This window comes from Suncus etruscus, chromosome 17, assembly GCF_024139225.1.
Source record: "Suncus etruscus isolate mSunEtr1 chromosome 17, mSunEtr1.pri.cur, whole genome shotgun sequence".
NCBI classification, from domain to species: domain Eukaryota; kingdom Metazoa; phylum Chordata; class Mammalia; order Eulipotyphla; family Soricidae; genus Suncus; species Suncus etruscus.
In genome coordinates, this window is record NC_064864.1 from 22,069,634 (window position 1) to 22,087,637 (window position 18,004).

An 18,004-nucleotide genomic window follows, 5' to 3' on the forward strand; every position below is an offset into this window, starting at 1 on the left:
CTGGAGTCCACATGATCCCATCAGTACCAACAAGTATGCTCCCCCAGTCCCCCAATTAAAATACAGGGCCTGGGAAATAGCTCTAAGGATTAGTGTGATTGCTTTGTATGTGGGGGGCCTGGGTCCATTCCTCAGCACTACATGGGGCTCTGAGCACTGAACATGGTGATGCCTAAGCAGTGTGTAAGCAGTAGCCCTTATTACTGCTAGATGTGGCCCTCCAAACAGTTAAAACAGCAGGCTTTAAATTAAGGGCTTTTCTATAAATAAACACTTGTCAAGATACAGAGCTCAACAATGATGATGACTTAACAATGTACAAAGTAGCAAAAATACTGCTTTTCAAATCTTTGTAGATTCTTAAGCATCCTTTGATATTAGCAAGATATAAGATACTGAATTTTATTATGAGCAAGTTAGCAAACAACATCAATCTTTGCCTGGATTTTCTCATACTGGTGGTCTAGTGAAATGACTTAAGTATAATGTAGTTGATTTTATTATTATTATTTTTTTTGGTTTTTGGGCCACACCCGGCGGTGCTCAGGGGTTACTCCTGGCTGTCTGCTCAGAAATAGCTCCTGGCAGGCACGGGGGACCATATGGGACACTGGGATTCGAACCAACCACCTTTGGTCCTGGATCAGCTGCTTGCAAGGCAAACGCCACTGAGCTATCTCTCTGGGCCCTTATGTAGTTGATTTTCTTTTCTTTTCTTTTTTTTTTTTTTTTTTGTTTTTTTTGTTTTTTTGGGTCACACCCGGCAGTGCTCAGGGGTTACTCCTGGCTGTCTGCTCAGAAATAGCTCCTGGCAGGCACGGGGGACCATATGGGACACCGGGATTTGAACCAACCACCTTTGGTCCTGGATCGGCTGTTTGCAAGGCAAACACCGCTGTGCTATCTCTCCGGGCCCTATGTAGTTGATTTTCATTAAGGCATTGAGCAGATCTTTTTCTGACACCTTGGAATAATGGATGAGTATAAAACTATTCTGAGGAGTTTTTGGAACTTCCCAAAGGACCTCCCTGAACGCTGACCAGTGAAGTGTCAGTCCAGCAGGAACTTGCAGAGACCTTCCTCTGCAAACCAAGGCTTGAAGATCCAGAAAGTAATTCTATCTCATCGTAGGTGACACAAAGCTAGACTCAAGAGGATGAACTAGGGACTGAGTGTATGGCATAAGTAGTAGAGTACTTGCCTTCCATGTACATGACCCTGGGTTTGATTGTTAGGACTGCATGCCATACTCCACCCAGAAACACAGGGGAGGACTCTGGTGGCCCCAAGCATTACCAGGTATGGCTCCCCTGACAGTGACATTTTTTGTTTGTTTTTGGGCCACACCCAGCAGGGCACAGGGGTTACTCCTGACTTTGCACTCAGAAATTGATCTTGGCAGGCTCGTGGGACCATATGGGATGCTAGAGGGTCCAATCTGGGTCTGCTGTATGCAAAGCAAACACCCTACCTACTGTTTTATTGCTCTGGCCTCTGTCTCACAAAAACATTTTATTTTTTTATTTTTTATTTTGGGCCGCACTCGGCAGCACTCAAGGGTTACTCCTGGTTCTGTGCTCAGAAATAGCTCCTGACAGGCTCAGGTGACCATATGGGATGCCAGGGATTGGACCCGGCTAAACATATGCAAGACAAACATTCTGCCCACTGTGCTATCACTTTGGCCCCGATTTTAACTTTTTTTTTTTTTTTTTGGTTTTTGGTTTTTGGGTCACACCCGGCAGTGCTCGGGTTACTCCTGGCTCCATGCTCAGAAATCGCTCCTGGCAGGCACAGAGGACCATATGGGATGCCGGGATTTGAACCAATGACCTTCTGCATGAAAGGCAAATGTCTTACCTCCATACTATCTCTCCGGCCCTGATTTTAACAATTTTTTTTTGTGGTTTTTGGGTCACACCTGGCAGTGCTCAGGGGATATTCCTGGCTCCATGCTCAGAAATCGCTCCTGGCAGGCACGGGGGACCATATGGGACACCGGGATTCGAACTAATGACTTTCTGCATGAAAGGCAAACGCCTTACCTCCATGCTATCTCTCCGGCCCCATTTTAACAATTTTTAAATCAATGAAATAAAGCTAATATAATGGGTGTTTATAGGAAATAACAAAAGTCAAGAATAACTGTTATGGGGCTGAAGAAATAGCATGGAGGCAAGGCATTTGCCTTGCATGCAGAAGGACGGTAGTTCAAATCCTGGCATCCCATATGGTCCCCCGAGCCTGCCAGGAGCAATTTCTGAGCATTGAGCCAGGAGTAAACCTTGAGCGCTGCCGGGTATGACCCAAAAACCAAAAAGAAAAAAATAAGAATTACTGTTATATAGAGGTGGCAGAGAATAGAGCAATATGTTTAAAAAATTTAAATATTTATTTGGGTGGGGTACACCTAACATGCTCAGGACTTACTCCTGATTCTGTAGTCATGGATCACTCCTGAAAGGCTCAGTGGACCATATAGGTTGCTGGGATGAAACCTGAGTCAGCCACCTGCAAGGCAAATATCTGACTACTATACTATCTCTCCAATTCCAAAGTTTTACATATTTGTAAGTTCTTTGTACTATCAAGGTGGTGTTAATAATGAAAAGCTGGGCTGGAGAGATAGCATGGAGGTAAGGCATTTGCCTTGCATGCAGAAGGACAGTGGTTTGAATCCTGGCATCCCATATGGTCCCCCAAGCCTGCCAGGAGCATTTTTGAGTGTATAGCCCGAAGCAACCTCTGAACACTGCCGATGTGACCCAAAAACAAAAACAAACAAAAAAAATAATGAAAAGCTACAGCATTAACATAGAATCTGGAGTTGGTGGCTACTTCAATGAGATCCAACATTCCTAAAATATTAATGTATTTTGTCTTGAGCATCATAGTTTTAAGGCATTAGACTACACTGGACAGTAAAGCCAGAGGCATGCAATTAGTGTCCGAAAGTATTTGTAATTGTTAAGATTGGTTGAAAGAGGGGCCGGAGAGATAGCACAGCAGTAGGGCGTTTGCCTTGCTCAAGGCCAACCCAGGACAGAGCTGGGTTCAATTCCCGGCATCCCATATGGTCCCCTTAGCCTGCCAGGAATTATTTCTGAGCTCCTGGTAGGAGTAACCCCTGAGCACTGTTGGGTGTGCCCTCTCCCCCTAAAAGAGTGATTGAAAGAAATTAGTGGCATTAAACCATGAAAAAATATAGAAGAGGGACCAGAGAGCTAGTACAGTGGGTAAGATGTTTGCCTTGCATGTAGCCAATTCTGGTTTGTTCCTTTGAGCCCTGGTAGATGATTCCTGAGTGCAGAACTAGAAATAAGCCCTGAGCACCTCAGACCAAGAAATAAACAAACAAAATAAAATTGGAGAACCTACTGAGTTTCCAACATGTGGGGATGAATAGCCCAAGGGCTTCAGTATAATAGCAGGGGCCCGAGCATCAGGGATGCTGGACCAGTCTACTAGGGGAGGCTTGCTCTCCTCTCCCTTCAAGGTCAGCTCAGTGGCCTCTCAGCAGAGCTTTCTCGTGAAGAATTATGTGTCAGATGTGAATTTGGACAAGATATTCAGAGCTCCCTGTGATTCTGAGTTAATTTTTGTAGTTATAGGATTTTGCTTGTAATCTTGTTTCGTTTTCTTGCCAATTGCAGATTTTAGAAGCACTTTTGCAGGTTATGAATATTCTTTTGGGAATGTGTCAGGCCGTGGAAATTCAAGACAAAGGTATGATTGTAGATCCACTGAAGTGGTTTTGTGATTATTCTGCTGGCTTTTCCCTGATCCTTGCTTCTCTATGTTCCTAATGGATGAAAACCTATATTAGGATGCTTTTGCTGAATGTTACCTAGGAGGCCACATGGGGGTTAAGTGCACTCACCCACCTGATTCAGCTTGGTGGCTCTGAACAGATTGGTTTAATTTCTTCACCTATCTCTCCAACCCTCCTTTTTTCTTTCTCCAAACCTCTTATATGTCTGATATGTATGCAATTTCCCCCTTCAGTTTAAGGCTACCATTATGATTACAGGAAAATTATAATTAGTTATAGTAAATAGTGAATTATAATAAAAATACTTAAAAAGATAGCACTGTATTATTGATTTAAATGTGACATGACTGAATCAAGACTAAAGAGAAGCAAGTATTTGTGACTTAAAGTTGAGTTATTACTCCTCTTTTCTTTTTTCTTTTCTCCTTTCTTCTTCCTCTTTCTCCTCTTCCTCCTCCGTCTCTTCTTCCTCTTTCTCCACCTCCTCCTCTTCCCCTTTTTTCTTTTCTTTCTTTCTTTTTTTTTTTCTGGTTTTTGGGCTACACCTGATGACACTTAGGAGTTACTCCTGGCTATGCACTATTAAATCACTCTTGACTTGGGGGATCATATGGGATGCTGGGGGATAGAACTTTGGTCTGTCCTAGGTCAGTGCATGCAAGGCAAATGCCCTACAACTTTCATTTCTGCTCTGGCCCTCCCCTTTTTCTTCTTCCTCTTCTTCCCCTTCTTCCTCCAACTCCTCTTATTATTATTCTCTTCCTGGGTCCTTGGGGCTACAAAAGAGAAAAAAAAGTTGTTATTGAAAAATTGTCCACTTGAAATTGGACAGGTTGATGCTGCTTATTCTGACTCTTCAGCTATTGGTGGGTGGGTTGTGAGATGTCTCATCAGTGTCTCATGTTGTTATGGTCTGTCTCACAGGTAACTTTATGCTCTGCTAACTTTCTTCCTTTGTCTTCTAGAATACCTTTGCAAATACTCCATCCCCTGCCTGATAGGAATCTCACGAGCATTTGGGCGTTACAGCAACACCGAAGAGTCTCTTCTCTCAAAATTGTTTCCCAAAATCCCTCCTCATTCACTCCGGGTCCCAGAGGAGCTAGAAGGTGTTCGAAGGCGCTCTTTTAATGACTTCCGCTCTATCCTCCCAAGCACCTTGCTGAGTGTGTGTCAGGATGGCCCCTTGAAGAGAAAGACCAGCAGTGTATCCAGCATTGCCCAGGTATGTCCAGAGCTCATAGGAAGAATGCCCATACTTATGTTGTTTGAGGAAACTTATGAAACAGGAAAGGTTATCATGGGAATTTTTATGATATTAAACCTTAAGTTTTGCTTTTTTAGATTTACAAGAAATTTCATCTCCTGGAGTATTTGTTTCATAGCAGCTGGTTATGCCAATATATATTAGGAAATAGTTGGTGCTCATTAAAAATATAGGATAGAGGGTCAGAGCGGTGCCACAGGGTGTAAAGATGTCTGCCTTGCACATGCTAGCCTAGGACGGACCACAGTTTGATCCCCTGGCTTCCCATATGGTCCCCCAAGTCAGGAGCGATTTTTGAGTGCATAGCCAGGAATAATCCCTGAGGTCACTGGGTGTGGCCCCAAAACCAAAATGTGTGTGTGTGTGTGTGTGTGTGTGTGTGTGTATACATACACATACCATATATATATGATAGAGGGGCTGGAACAATAGTCAAGTGGGTAGGACACTTGCCTTGCATGTAGTCAACATGGACTTGAACCCCATCTGATTTCCTAGAAATGATTCCTGAGCACAAAAGCAGGAGTAAGCCCTGAACACCACTGGTGTAACCCCAAAAAGTGTATGATTGAATTATGGGAAAAGATATAATTCTACTCAAAAATAAGGTATTAAACATGACTAGACAAGAATTTAGTAGTATGGTTATAGTGGAGAATATTGAAGCTCAGGTGGGCTTTGGAGAAGAGTTGAGTCTAAAACTAGGACAGAGAGTACATGTGGAGAATATGAATTTGAATCTGATGGAATGTGGCCTTCTCTGATCTGACAGTGTGATTGTGTTCCAGGTCAGCCCTGAACGTGGGATGCCCCCTCCCAGTTCCCCTGGAGGATCTGCCTTTCACTACTTTGAAGGTGGGCAAGGACATGGACCTAGACTTGAACAGCAGTGCTGGTGACTTCTTACAATGGGGTTCTACTACTTCTACTCAGGCTTTGCTCTCCGCTCTCCTACACCTGGTGTTTTATCCTTTAAGTCAAGCTTTTTTGGGGGAGGGGAGGTTGAGCCACATCTGGCAGAGCTTAGGGCTTACTCTTTTCTCTGCACAAGGATCACCCCTGGGAGATCTCAAAGGACCATATATGGTACAAGACAAGTGCTTACCTCCTGTAGTGTCTTTCCAACCCAAATGTACTAAATTTTAGTGGCAGATACATTGATTTTTTGGGTCACACCTGACAGTGCTCAGGGGTTACTCCTGGCTCTGTGCCCAGAAGTCGCTCCTGGCAAGCTTGGGGGACTATATGGGATACTGGGATTTGAACCACCATCAGTCCCAGGTCGTCTTCGTGCAAGGCAAACACCCTACCGCTGTGCTATCTCTTTAGCCCCTACTTTTTTTTGGGGGGGGGGTCACACCCTGCAGCGCTCAGAGGTCATTCCTGGCTCTACGCTCAGAAATCGCTTCTGCCAGGCTCAGGGGACCATATGGTATACCAGGATTCGAACCACCATCCTTCTGCATGCAAGGCAAACGCCTTACTTCCATGCTTGGCAAACGCCTTATCTCCATGCTCTCTCTCCAGCCCCTGGCCCTTAAATTTTTATTCTTTGAAATATTCTTTTGGATCTGCCTGACAGTGTTTCAAATTTTTTGTTTGTTTTGTTTTATTTTGGGGCCACATCCAGTGACGCTCAGGGGTTACTCTTAGATAGTTGGCTAAGTGCTTCCATTTTGGTGCTTGGGAGTCGCTTCTTATGTTGTGTAGGGGACTGTACAGTACTGGGTATTGGACCTGGTCTTCCAGCATGTGAAATGTGCTCTAGCCTATTGAGTATAAGAGTGTGCATTTTCTAGGTGTAGTAGTAAAATATTCATGTGGACCTTAAACTGTCACATCTCCCTTTGGGGGCAGGGAGGCACACCCAGCAGAGCCCAGCAGTTATTCCTGGCTCTACGCTCAGAAATTACTCCTGGCAGGATTAGGGAACCATATGGGATGTCAGAGATCAAACTCTAACCGGCCAGGTGCAAGGCAAATGCCCTACCTGCTGTAGACTATTGCTTTGGCCCCAACATGTCCCATTCATTCTTTCAGGAGGTATAATTTTCCTTCCCTCATGTTATTAAAGGGTCTGGATTGAAGGTTTTAGAACTTGAGTAGATATGAAGAGATGACACACCCTAAGAATTTTCAATCCAGTCTTTTAATTCTAATTTTTTTGTTTTTTGTTTTTGTTTGTTTTTGGGTCACACCTAGCGGCGCCCTACTGCTGTGCTATCTCTCCAGCCCCTAATTCTAATTTTAAAATAGAAATATGTAGGGCCAGAGCAATAGCACAGTAGGTAGGCCATTTGCCTTGGTTGCGGTTGACCCAGGTTCAATCCTCAGTATCCTATATGGTCCCCTGAGCCTGCCAGGATTGATTTATTAGTGCAGAGCCAGAAATAACCCCTGAGCCCTGTGGGTGTGGCCCCCCCAAAAAAGAAATATGTGGGACCTCAGAGAGATAGTACAGGGGAGTAAGGTGCTTGCCTTGCCTTCCATGTGTCTCACCTGGGTTCAATCCTTGACATTCCGTATTATTCTATGAGCTCTATCAGGAGTAACCCCTGAGCACTGATGGGTGTGTCCCCAAAACACAAAAAAATAAAAATAATTTAAAAAATGTTTTGAACAGCCTGAGAAACAGTACAGGGGTTAGAGCACTTGCCTTGCATCCTGTAAACCTTGGTTTGAATTCCTGGCAATATATCTCAGAGCACCACCAGGGTTACTCCTAAGCATAGAGTCAGAAATGACCCCTGACACTAGGTATGGCTCTCCATTCCTCCAACATATAAAGCTAAATTGGGGCTAGGGTAGTGGTTCAAGTTGTAGAGCAAATGCCTTGCATGTGTGTGAGGCTCTTGAGTTTAATACCCAGCACCATATTGTTTGTTCTGATACAGCCAGAAGTAACATTGGATTACTAACATTGGATTACCAAGCATCTCAACTAATTTTTTTTTTGGGTTATGGGGTCACACCTGGCAGCGCTCAGGGGTTCTTCCTGGCTCTACGCTCAGAAACATTCCTGGCAGACTCGGGGGACCATATGGGATGCGGGTTCGAATCACTGTTCTACATGCAAGGCAAATGCCTTACTTCCATGCTATCTCTCCGGCCCCTCAACTTTTATTTTTTTTTTTTAAAGAGAGGGCTCGAAAGGCCAGAATGATAGCACAGTGGTAAGGCGTTTGTTTGCCTTGCACGAGGCTGATCCAGACTGACCTGGGTTCAATCCCCGGCATCCCATATTGTCCCCCTGAGCCTGACAGGAATGATTTCTAAATGCAGAGCCAGGAGTAACCCCTGAGCACCGCAGGGTGCAGCCCAAACCTGACCCCTTCAAAAAAAAAGCTCCCAGCAGGCTTGGGGGACCATATGGGATGCCAGGGATCGAACATGTGTCAGCCATATGCATGGCAAACACCCTACCCTGCTGTGCTAGCACTCTGGTCCCTAAACACTACAGCCTTCTGTGTGATCATTCAGCACCAATAGCAAAGGGAATTATTCCTACAAGGAAGATTCTCTATCACAAGGCTATTCCCTCAATCAGATTTACATGGTTTTATTTGTTTTGTTTGTTTTTGTTTGGGACCACACCTGGTAGTGCTTGAGAGCTAAATCTATGTCTTGGTTAGATTTTGAGAGAATCAGCTTCAGACCATATTTTGGTTATGTATTTTTATAAATGACTTCTCTGTTTCTTTCTCTGGAAGTTTCTTATTTGCCTGATGGAAGTGCCCTCGATCCTGATTACTACTTTTCCACCATCAGTTCCAGCTTCTCTGTCTCTCCTCTTTTCAATGGCATCACCTATAAAGAATTCAGTATTCCACTAGAAATGCTGCGGGAACTCTTAAACCTGGTAAGTAGAACAATATGGATAAACAGATTATAAGTATATCAAACAATACAACTAGCGGTGACAGCCTGTATTTTTTAAAAACTATTTTTTTGTTTGTTTTGTTTTGGGGCCACACCCGGTGGTGCTAATTGGTTACTCCTGGTTAGAGGAGTAGTTCAGAAATGGCTCCTGGTTTCGGGGACCATATGGGATGCCGGGGATCGAACCCAGGTTATCCTGGGTCAGCCCTGTGCAAGGCAAACACCCTACCACTGTGCTATCGCTCCAGTCCCATTTTTTTAAAACTAAAGTTTGATAATCAAATGAAGAAGTGACATTCATAAAGTTACTTTATGGCATTCATGGAGTTATTGTGAAGTGCTTTCTTTCTTTTTTTTTCTTCAGGAGATATCAGCTTTATTCAGTAGATAAGTCTGAAGAATCCCCCCCAGAATGACCTGAAGTGAAGTGCTTTCTTTTTTTTTTTTTTTTTTTTTTTTTTGGTTTTTGGGCCACACCCTGTGACGCTCAGGGGTTACTCCTGGCTATGTGCTCAGAAGTTGCTCCTGGCTTCTTGGGGGACCATATGGGACGCCGGGGGATCGAACCGCGGTCCATCCTAGGCTAGCGCAGGCAAGGCAGGCACCTTACCTCCAGCGCCACCGCCCGGCCCCGTGAAGTGCTTTCTTAATAATAGAAATTGTGAATGTTAATCTTTGCAGCAACAAAGCAAGGGAGACAGCCATATATCCCCATTTTAGAGATAAGGAAGTCAATGAACTGATGAGCACCACTAGATATGTCTAAAAACTAAAAATGATGAATAAATATTAGACTTTCTATTTTGAAAAGAATGCAAGGGTGAAAGTAAACTTCTGACATTGTAAGTATGTTCTGGGGAGAGTAGCTATCCTCCTTTCTGTAGTATGAACAGAAGTCACTCAGATTGATTCAAGTTTAGGTTGCAGATACATTAAAACATAAGTATCTGGGTTTGGGAGAGACCTCAATGGACCAGAGTGCATGCTTTGCATGTAGGAGGCCTAGTTTCTGTTCCTGGCACCACAAGTACCCTGTTCACTGCTGTGTATAGCTCCCAAACCAAAACCACACAAAAAAATACATGCTAACTTGAAGCCAGGGGAATAGCTTAAAGGACTAGAGCTCATACTTGCATGCAGAAGTCTCAGTTTGAAGACTATTTTGTGGGCATAGATTATGCATAGCCATAATGTATGTGTTGACCATCGTATTTATCACCTGAACAAGTTGTGTGATTTATCTAACATGGTTTGTTCTTTAATAGAAGGAGCTGATTGGTTAGTTGGGTAGTACAGCAGGTAGGGCACTTGCTTTTTACGTGGCTGAGCAGGGTTTGACTCCCAACATCCCATATGGTTCCCTTAACTGCCAGGAATGATCCCTGAGTACAGAGCCAGGAGTAAGCCGTGAGTACCTCCAGGTGTGGCCCAAAAACAAACAAAAGAAGGAGCTAATATATCTGTCTCACTGTTTATTATGTGTTCATGACCCATTTTTTTTCTCATAGGTGAAGAAGATCGTTGAGGAACCTGTCCTCAAATCCTTGGATGCTTTGGTCACCAGTGTAACAGAGGTATGTCTCTTCTGGAGTATGGTATGGTAAGAGCAGTCTGTTTGAACACCTATCAAGGGAAAGCAGGGGGAATTACTTTGGGGGGTGATGGCTGGTAATGAATTTTGATTTTTATTCCATTGCCAGTAAGGACAGTTCCCTATCACCTGTGAACTTGCTTGTTGGGTTCTTGAAGTGCATCACTTCTTTTTTTTTTTTTTTTTTTTGCTTTTTGGGTCACACCCAGCAGCGCTCAGGGGTTACTCCTGGCTCTATGCTCAGAAATTGCTCCTGGCAGGCTCGTGGGACCATATGGGATGCTGGGATTCGAACCACCGTTCTGCATGTCAGGCAAACACCTTACCTCCATGCTATCTCTCCGGCCTGAAGTGCATCACATTTTACTGATGCACTTCTTATCTCCATTTTGCAGATAAAAGATTGGATTCAAGAAGACTAATTTACATTATAAATCTGATCTAATTTAGATTAGATTTCTAAAGAATAATTTTTTGGGGGCTACAACTAGAGGCACTTTGGGCTGTTTCTCCTTTTTTCATATCTTCTTTGTTCAGACAGTGAGCGTCAGTGAGGAGAATACTTCTCAAGAGTGCAGATGGCTGTAGAGACATTCTGCATTATGTTTAAGAGGATAAATTAGAAGTATTCTCAATGGTGGGCCACAGAGATAGCACAGCGATAGGGCGTTTGCTTTGCATGCGGCCAACCCAGGAGGGACCTGGTTTGATTCCCCGTATTCCATATGGTCCCCCAGCCTGCCAGGACTGATTTCTGAGTACAGAACGAGGAGTAACCCCTGCACATCTCTGGGTGTGGCCTCAAAACCAATCAATCGATCAATCAATCAATAAAGTTAAAAAATAGTAAAAAAAGTATTCTCAGTAGTGAATCACTGTAACATGACATCCTGCTATTAACCCAAACAAGGCGTGTTTCACCATCTTCCTCTTTCCTTTATTTTTTAAATTAAATTTTTTTTTTTTTTTTTTTTTGGTTTCTGGGCCACACCCGGCGATGCTCAGCAGGGGTTACTCCTGGCTGTCTGCTCAGAAATAGCTCCTGGCAGGCACGGGGGACCATATGGGACACCGGGATTCGAACCAACCACCTTTGGTCCTGGATTGGCTGCTTGCAAGGCAAACGCCACTGTGCTATCTCTCTGGGCCCTAAATTTAATTTTTAAAAATAATACCTTTATTTAAGCACCATGATTACAAACATGATTGTAGTTGGTTTTCAGTCATAAAAAGAACACCCCCTTCACAACATTCCCGCCAACAATACCCCTCATCTTCCTTCTCCCCCACCCCCTGCCTATATTCGAAACAGGCATTCTACTTCTCTCATTCATTAACATTGTCGTGATAGTTGTTAATGTAGTTATTTCTCTAACTGCATTCACCATTCTGTGGTGAATTTCATATCGTGAGCCAGTCCTTCAGCCCTCATCTCTCTTGTCTCTGGGCATTATTACAATAATGTCTTTTATTTTTCTTAAAATCCATAGATGAGTGAGACTGTTCTGTGTGTATGTGTCTCTCTCCCTCTGACTTATTTCACTCAGCATAATAGTTTCCATATCCATCCATGTATAGGAAAATTTCATGACTTCATCTCTCCTGACAGCTGCATAATATTCTATTGTGTATATGTATTGCAGTTTCTTTAGCCATTCTTCTGTTGAAGGGCATCTTGGTTGTTTCCAGATTTTTTTGGGGGGGGGCACACCCGGCGGTGCTCAGGGGTTACTCCTGGCTGTCTGCTCAGAAATAGCTCCTGGCATGCACGGGGGACCATATGGGACACTGGGATTCGAACCAACCACCTTTGGTCCTGGATCGGCTGCTTGCAAAGCAAACGCCGCTGTGCTATCTCTCCGGACTTTGTTTCCAGATTTTGACTATTGTAAATAGCACTGCAATGAATAGAGGTGTGAGGAAGTCATTTTTGCATTGTGTTTTTGTGTTCCTCGGGTATATCCCTAGGAGTGGTATAGTTGGATCATATAGGAGCTCAATTTACATATTTTTGAGGAATCTCCATATTGATTTCCATAAAGGCTAGACTAGATGGCATTCCCACTACCAGTGAATGAGAGTTCCTTTCTCTTCACATCCCTGCCAGCACTGATTGTTCTTGTTCTTCGTGATATGTGCCAGTCTCTGTGGCATGAGATGATACCTCATTGTTGTTTTGATTTGCATCTCTCTGATGATTAGTGCTGTGAAGCATTTTTTCATGTGCCTTTTGACTGTTTGCATTTCTTTGAGGAGGAAGTTCTGTTTATTTCTTCTCCCCATTTTTTGATGGGATTAGATGCTTTTTTTCTTGTTAAGTTCTGTCAGTACTTTGTATATCTTAAATATTAGCCCTTTTTCTTTTTTTTTTTTTTTTTTTTTTGGTTTTTGGGCCACACCCTGTGACGCTCAGGGGTTACTCCTGGCTATGCGCTCAGAAGTTGCTCCTGGCTTCTTGGGGGACCATATGGGACGCCGGGGGATCGAACCGCGGTCCGTCCTAGGCTAGCGCAGGCAAGGCAGGCACCTTACCTCCAGCGCCACCGCCTGGCCCCCTAAGCCCTTTTTCTGATGAGTATTGGGTGAATGGTTTCTCCCATTCTGTGGGTAGCATTTATATCTTAGTCACTATTTCCTTTGAGGTACAGAAGCTTCTCCGCTTAATATAGCCCTATCTTTTTATCTCCACTTCCACTTGTTTGGAATGTGATGTTTCCTCTCTAAAGATGCCTTTAGTCTCAATGTTATGGAGTGTTTTACCTACGTGTTGTCTTATATACCTTATGGTTTCGGGTCTGATATTGAGGTCTTTAATCCATGTGGATTTGACCTTGTGCATGGTCTTAGATGGAGGTCTGAGTTCACTTTTTTACATGTGGCTGACCAATTGTCCCACCACCACTTGTTGAAGAGGTACTCCTTGCTCCATTTTGTATTTATTGCCCATTTATCAAAGATTAGTTGATTGTATGTCTGGAGAACATTCTCTGAATACTAAAGTCTATTCCACTGATCTGAGGGTCTGTCTCTATTCAAATACCACTTTGTTTTAATAACTGTTTTAATAACTTTGTAATACAATTTAAAGTTGGGAAAAGTGATTTCTCTTTCCTTTAAACCTCTCCCTTTGCTATGCAAAAGCCTACCCGGACCACTTGACCTTCCCCCCTTCTGGAGAATTGGTATTGTTTTCATAAAGATCAGTCTGGCTTTGGCTCACTCGGAGACGTGAGGCGAGAAGCAGACTGACTCTATGACTTTTTCCTGACTGGCTTGGTTTATTAATTCTTCACTGCTACCTTGCTTCTCCAGACCCATTTGCTTGAAGGTGGAAATCCACGTGTGTGGTGACTTCACAATGTGGGGATTTATTTTACAAATCACAATAAACAGTTGCTCATTTATAATGTTGTCAGAAATTTAACAATTACTTAACTGGACTTTTGTATGAAAGGTCCAGAGGAGTTTCTGTGCTGCAGTCATGTCTATTTGCCTCCCCTGCAGGCCAACCCCAGTGCTGACCTCTACTACACCACATTCAGTGACCCTCTCTACGTGGCCATGTTCAAGATGCTTCGAGACACTCTGTACCACATGAAGGGTGAGGACTATTTATGTACTCATTTGTGATTATGTGGAACTATGTTCTGATCTGCAGCTGCAGGGCGCTTAAACATACACACAAGCTTCCATTGTCATGTTACTCTGCATCTCATTGCCTAATTGAGGTTTTCCTTAATGGGTTGATTTCCTCGGTTATCTATTGATATGAACTTGCTATATTTTTTGGGGTTGGTTTTGGTTTTTGGGTCACACCCGGCAGCGCTCACAGGTTACTCCTGGCTCTATGCTCAGAAATCGCTCCTGGCAGGCTCGGGACCATATGGGATGCCGGGGTTTGAACCGCTGACCTTCTGTATGAAAGGCAAACGCCTTACCTCCATGCTATCTCTCCGGCCCCATAAACTTGTTATATTATCCTGACCTTGCACAGTTAGCATGTCTACTTTAGGGATTTTACAAACTTAAAAAAATAAAACAAAGCATTCATATTTTTGTTGTTGTTTCTGGGCCATACACAGTGCCACTCGGTTTACTCCTGGCTCTGTGCTCAGAAATTACTCCTGGTATGCTTGGGAGACCATATTGCAAACCATTTTTTTGTGTGTGTGGGGGGGAGGAGGGCCACACCTGGTGATACTCAGTGGTTACTCCTGGCTATGCGCTCAGAAATTGCTCCTGGGTTTCAGGACCATTTTGGACTCTGGGGATTGAACCCAGGTCTGTCTTTGGTCAACCACATTAAAGGCAAATGCCCTACCATTGTGCTATCGCTTCGGTCTCTGCAAACCAGTTTCTAAAAGAAAAAAAGAGGACAGAGAAGGAAAATATCTATCACAGAGGCAGGCAGGATAAAGGGCAAGGAAGAGGGCTAGAGGGAAATTGAGGGCATTAGTAATAGGAAATGTGCACTAATGAAGGGTGTTGGACATTGTATGACTGAAACTCGACAATGAACAACTTTGTAGCTGTGTTTCTTGCGGTGATTCAGTTAAAGAATTTATTTTTGGACCAGAGTGATAGTACAGCGGTAGGACGTTTGCCTTGCATGCAGCTGACCTGGGATGGATCTAGATTCAATCCTGGCATCTTATATGATCCCCTGGAACCTGCCAGGAGTGATTTCTGAGCACAGATACAGGAGTAGCTGGGTGTGCCCAGAAACAAAAAAATTTTTTTTATAAAAATGTAAACGAAATAGTTCAAACATCACTGGTGTGACCTTCCCTTCACGGGTGTCTCCAATTTTCCACCCACCACCTAAGTACAGAGCCAGAAGTAAGGCCTGAGTATTGCCAAGTGTGGACACAAACAAACACATACACACACACACACACACACACACACACACACACACACACACATACTCTTCTTGGGCTTTCGTTAGAGAAGGAAGGACTACAGATATTCGTAATTACTGTCAGAATTTTGGTGTGGTTTGGTTTCTACCAGACGTATCTGTTCTCTCCCATAGACCTCCCCAACTCCTTTGTGAAGGAGATCCATGATTTTGTACTGGAGCAGTTCAATACAAGCCAGGGGGAGCTCCAGAAGATTCTGCATGATGCTGATCGGATCCATAATGAATTGAGCCCCCTCAAGCTGCGCTGCCAGGCAAACGCTGCCTGTGTGGACCTCATGGTGTGGGCTGTGAAGGACGAGCAGGGTGAGCAAAGTATCCAGTCATGCAGCTGAGGAAATTCAATCTTGGGGGATGATAATGGCCAAGGTCTCAGGCTTGGGTGGTTTCTCCACCGCTTCCTGCTAACTCTTTAGGCTTTGATGTTGGAGAAGCAAGAGTTCAGTCATCAGAAGAGAAGGTGATTTTCCAGGATAAGCAACAAAGTGAAGAGCACAGCAGATCTGCAACGGTTGTTGCACACAGAACTCAGGGGTCCAACAGTGTCAGGGCTCACAGAGAAGAGAGAGCAGCCACCTGACATGTAGGATGTTACAGACACTATTGCTTGAAAGGAACAGAAACATGATTTTAGTTATGGATTCCTATCCTGGAACATTTTCTGGTGTAGTCCTGGTACTAATGAACACTGCAAAGAAATGTGTCTGGGTTTTAGTTAACTGGATTGATTGGAGACCAAGCATCTTGTTACTACCAACCTTTACTAATCACTAATCAACTTGTTCTCTGATGTTTTGAATTTAGGGGCAGAAAATCTTTGCATCAAGCTGTCTGAGAAGCTGCAGTCCAAGACATCCAGCAAAGTCATCATTGCTCACCTCCCCTTGCTTATCTGCTGCCTGCAGGTCAGTCCGCAGGCTTTGATTCACTCGTCCTTCATTCAGGTTATGGCTTGGTCGGCAGCAGCAGGCCCACCCTCCTGACATGAGAGCTTGAGCTTGACACAGCTGTGGTCACAGCTCACTGCTAAGCCAGGCCGTCATGTGCTGGTGTTTCTGGGGGGTCCAGGCTCTTTTGTAGAGAGACTCCTTTTCCCTTTTGCACTGCTTCAGGCAGCGGGTGGGGTTGAAGGGCTGACTGAGGTTGATCCTGATGTCTGCAGAACCAACTCTGCTCCCATGGAGTCTTGACATAAATGCTGAAGACTCCCGAACTTTAAAAAATTTGTTTCTGAAGGAAATGGGCTTGAATAATATATTTCCTCCTTCAAAAGAGAATCAAGACCATCCTTCTTCATGTCGTTTTGCCCCATGGCCAAGTGGCCCTTGGGAGTCACTCTTGATATTTGAGGGTTGGGGATGATGCTTCTTGTCCCAGATCACACAGCACAACACTGTGTTGCAGGGCCTGGGCCGCCTGTGTGAGAGGTTCCCGGTGGTAGTGCACTCTGTGACGCCGTCTCTGCGGGATTTTCTGGTCGTCCCATCCCCTGTGCTAGTGAAACTCTACAAGTGCCACAGTCAGTTCCACACAGGTAACAGCCACAGCCACGTGCACCATGAGGTGCCAAGACCATGTTTTCATGGTCTTTGTGTATGTGTATGGCTTCATGTATACATCCAGCGTGACCCAGTGACTCAGAAGTTGATGATTTCCAGGGCCAGAGAGATAGCACAGTGGTAGGGCGTTTGCCTCGCAAGTAGCTGATCCAGTACAGACGGTGGGTCGAATCCTAGCATCCCATTTGGTCACTCTTGCCTGCCAGGAGCAATTTCTGAGCGCAGAGCAAGGAGTAACCCCCTGCGTGCTGCCGGTGGGTGTGACCCAAAAACCAAAAAAAAAAAAAAAGAAGTTGTAGGGCTGGAGAGATAGCACAGTGGCAGGGCATTTGCCTTGCATGAAGCTGATCTAGGACGGATGGTGGTTTGTTTTTGTTTTTGTTTTTGTTTTTGTTTTTTTTGGGCCACACCCTGTGATGCTCAGGGGTTACTCCTGGCTATGCACTCAGAAGTTGCTCCTGGCTTCTTGGGGGACCATATGGGACGCCGGGGGATCGAACCGAGGTCTGTCCTAGGCTAGCGCAGGCAAGGCAGGCACCTTACCTCCAGCTCCACCGCCCGGCCCCACGGATGGTGGTTTGAATCCTGGCAACCCATATGATCCCCTGTGTCTGCCAGGAGGGATTTCTGAGCGTAGATCCTGGAGTAGTCCCTGAGCACCACCGGATGTGACCCAAAAACAAAACAAAATAAAAGAACAACAAAAAAGAAGTCCTCCTTCCAGCTGGGCCTTTTCGGTCCCCAGCGCCTCAGTGGTACTGTTTTTCACTAATGTAATCTGGCTTGAGTTCTGCTTGGGTTGAATCCAGGGACTCACCCATGCAAAGCAAATGTAGGCCAGAAACATTAAGTCTACCATTTCATCTTCTGCTCTAATTTTGAGAAGGTTATTCTACAGAAGAGAATGTAGGCTCAGCATAATTGGTCCCTGGATTTAACATTGGCAGCCCTGCATGCTCTAGACTAGTGATAGGATTAACCAGATACTATTTGAATTTTACATTCAGTTGCTGGC

The 18,004-nt window shown here is 44.4% G+C and overlaps 1 protein-coding gene across 2 annotated transcripts in view; it reads left to right on the plus strand.

The window, feature by feature from the left end:
* The window catches only part of PI4KA (phosphatidylinositol 4-kinase alpha), a 130,809-nt gene that overhangs the window by 26,209 nt on the left and 86,596 nt on the right, over positions 1-18,004 (plus strand). For both annotated transcript variants that reach the window (XM_049790638.1, XM_049790639.1), the window contains exons 5-14: positions 3,654-3,726; positions 4,738-4,997; positions 5,828-5,894; positions 8,750-8,898; positions 10,427-10,492; positions 14,014-14,110; positions 15,545-15,736; positions 16,235-16,335; positions 16,835-16,964; positions 17,997-18,004. The exon at positions 17,997-18,004 is cut by the window's right edge and continues 125 nt beyond it. In XM_049790638.1, the coding sequence (XP_049646595.1) occupies positions 3,654-3,726; positions 4,738-4,997; positions 5,828-5,894; positions 8,750-8,898; positions 10,427-10,492; positions 14,014-14,110; positions 15,545-15,736; positions 16,235-16,335; positions 16,835-16,964; positions 17,997-18,004 (1,143 nt within the window). The remainder of the gene's footprint in view (positions 1-3,653; positions 3,727-4,737; positions 4,998-5,827; positions 5,895-8,749; positions 8,899-10,426; positions 10,493-14,013; positions 14,111-15,544; positions 15,737-16,234; positions 16,336-16,834; positions 16,965-17,996) is intronic.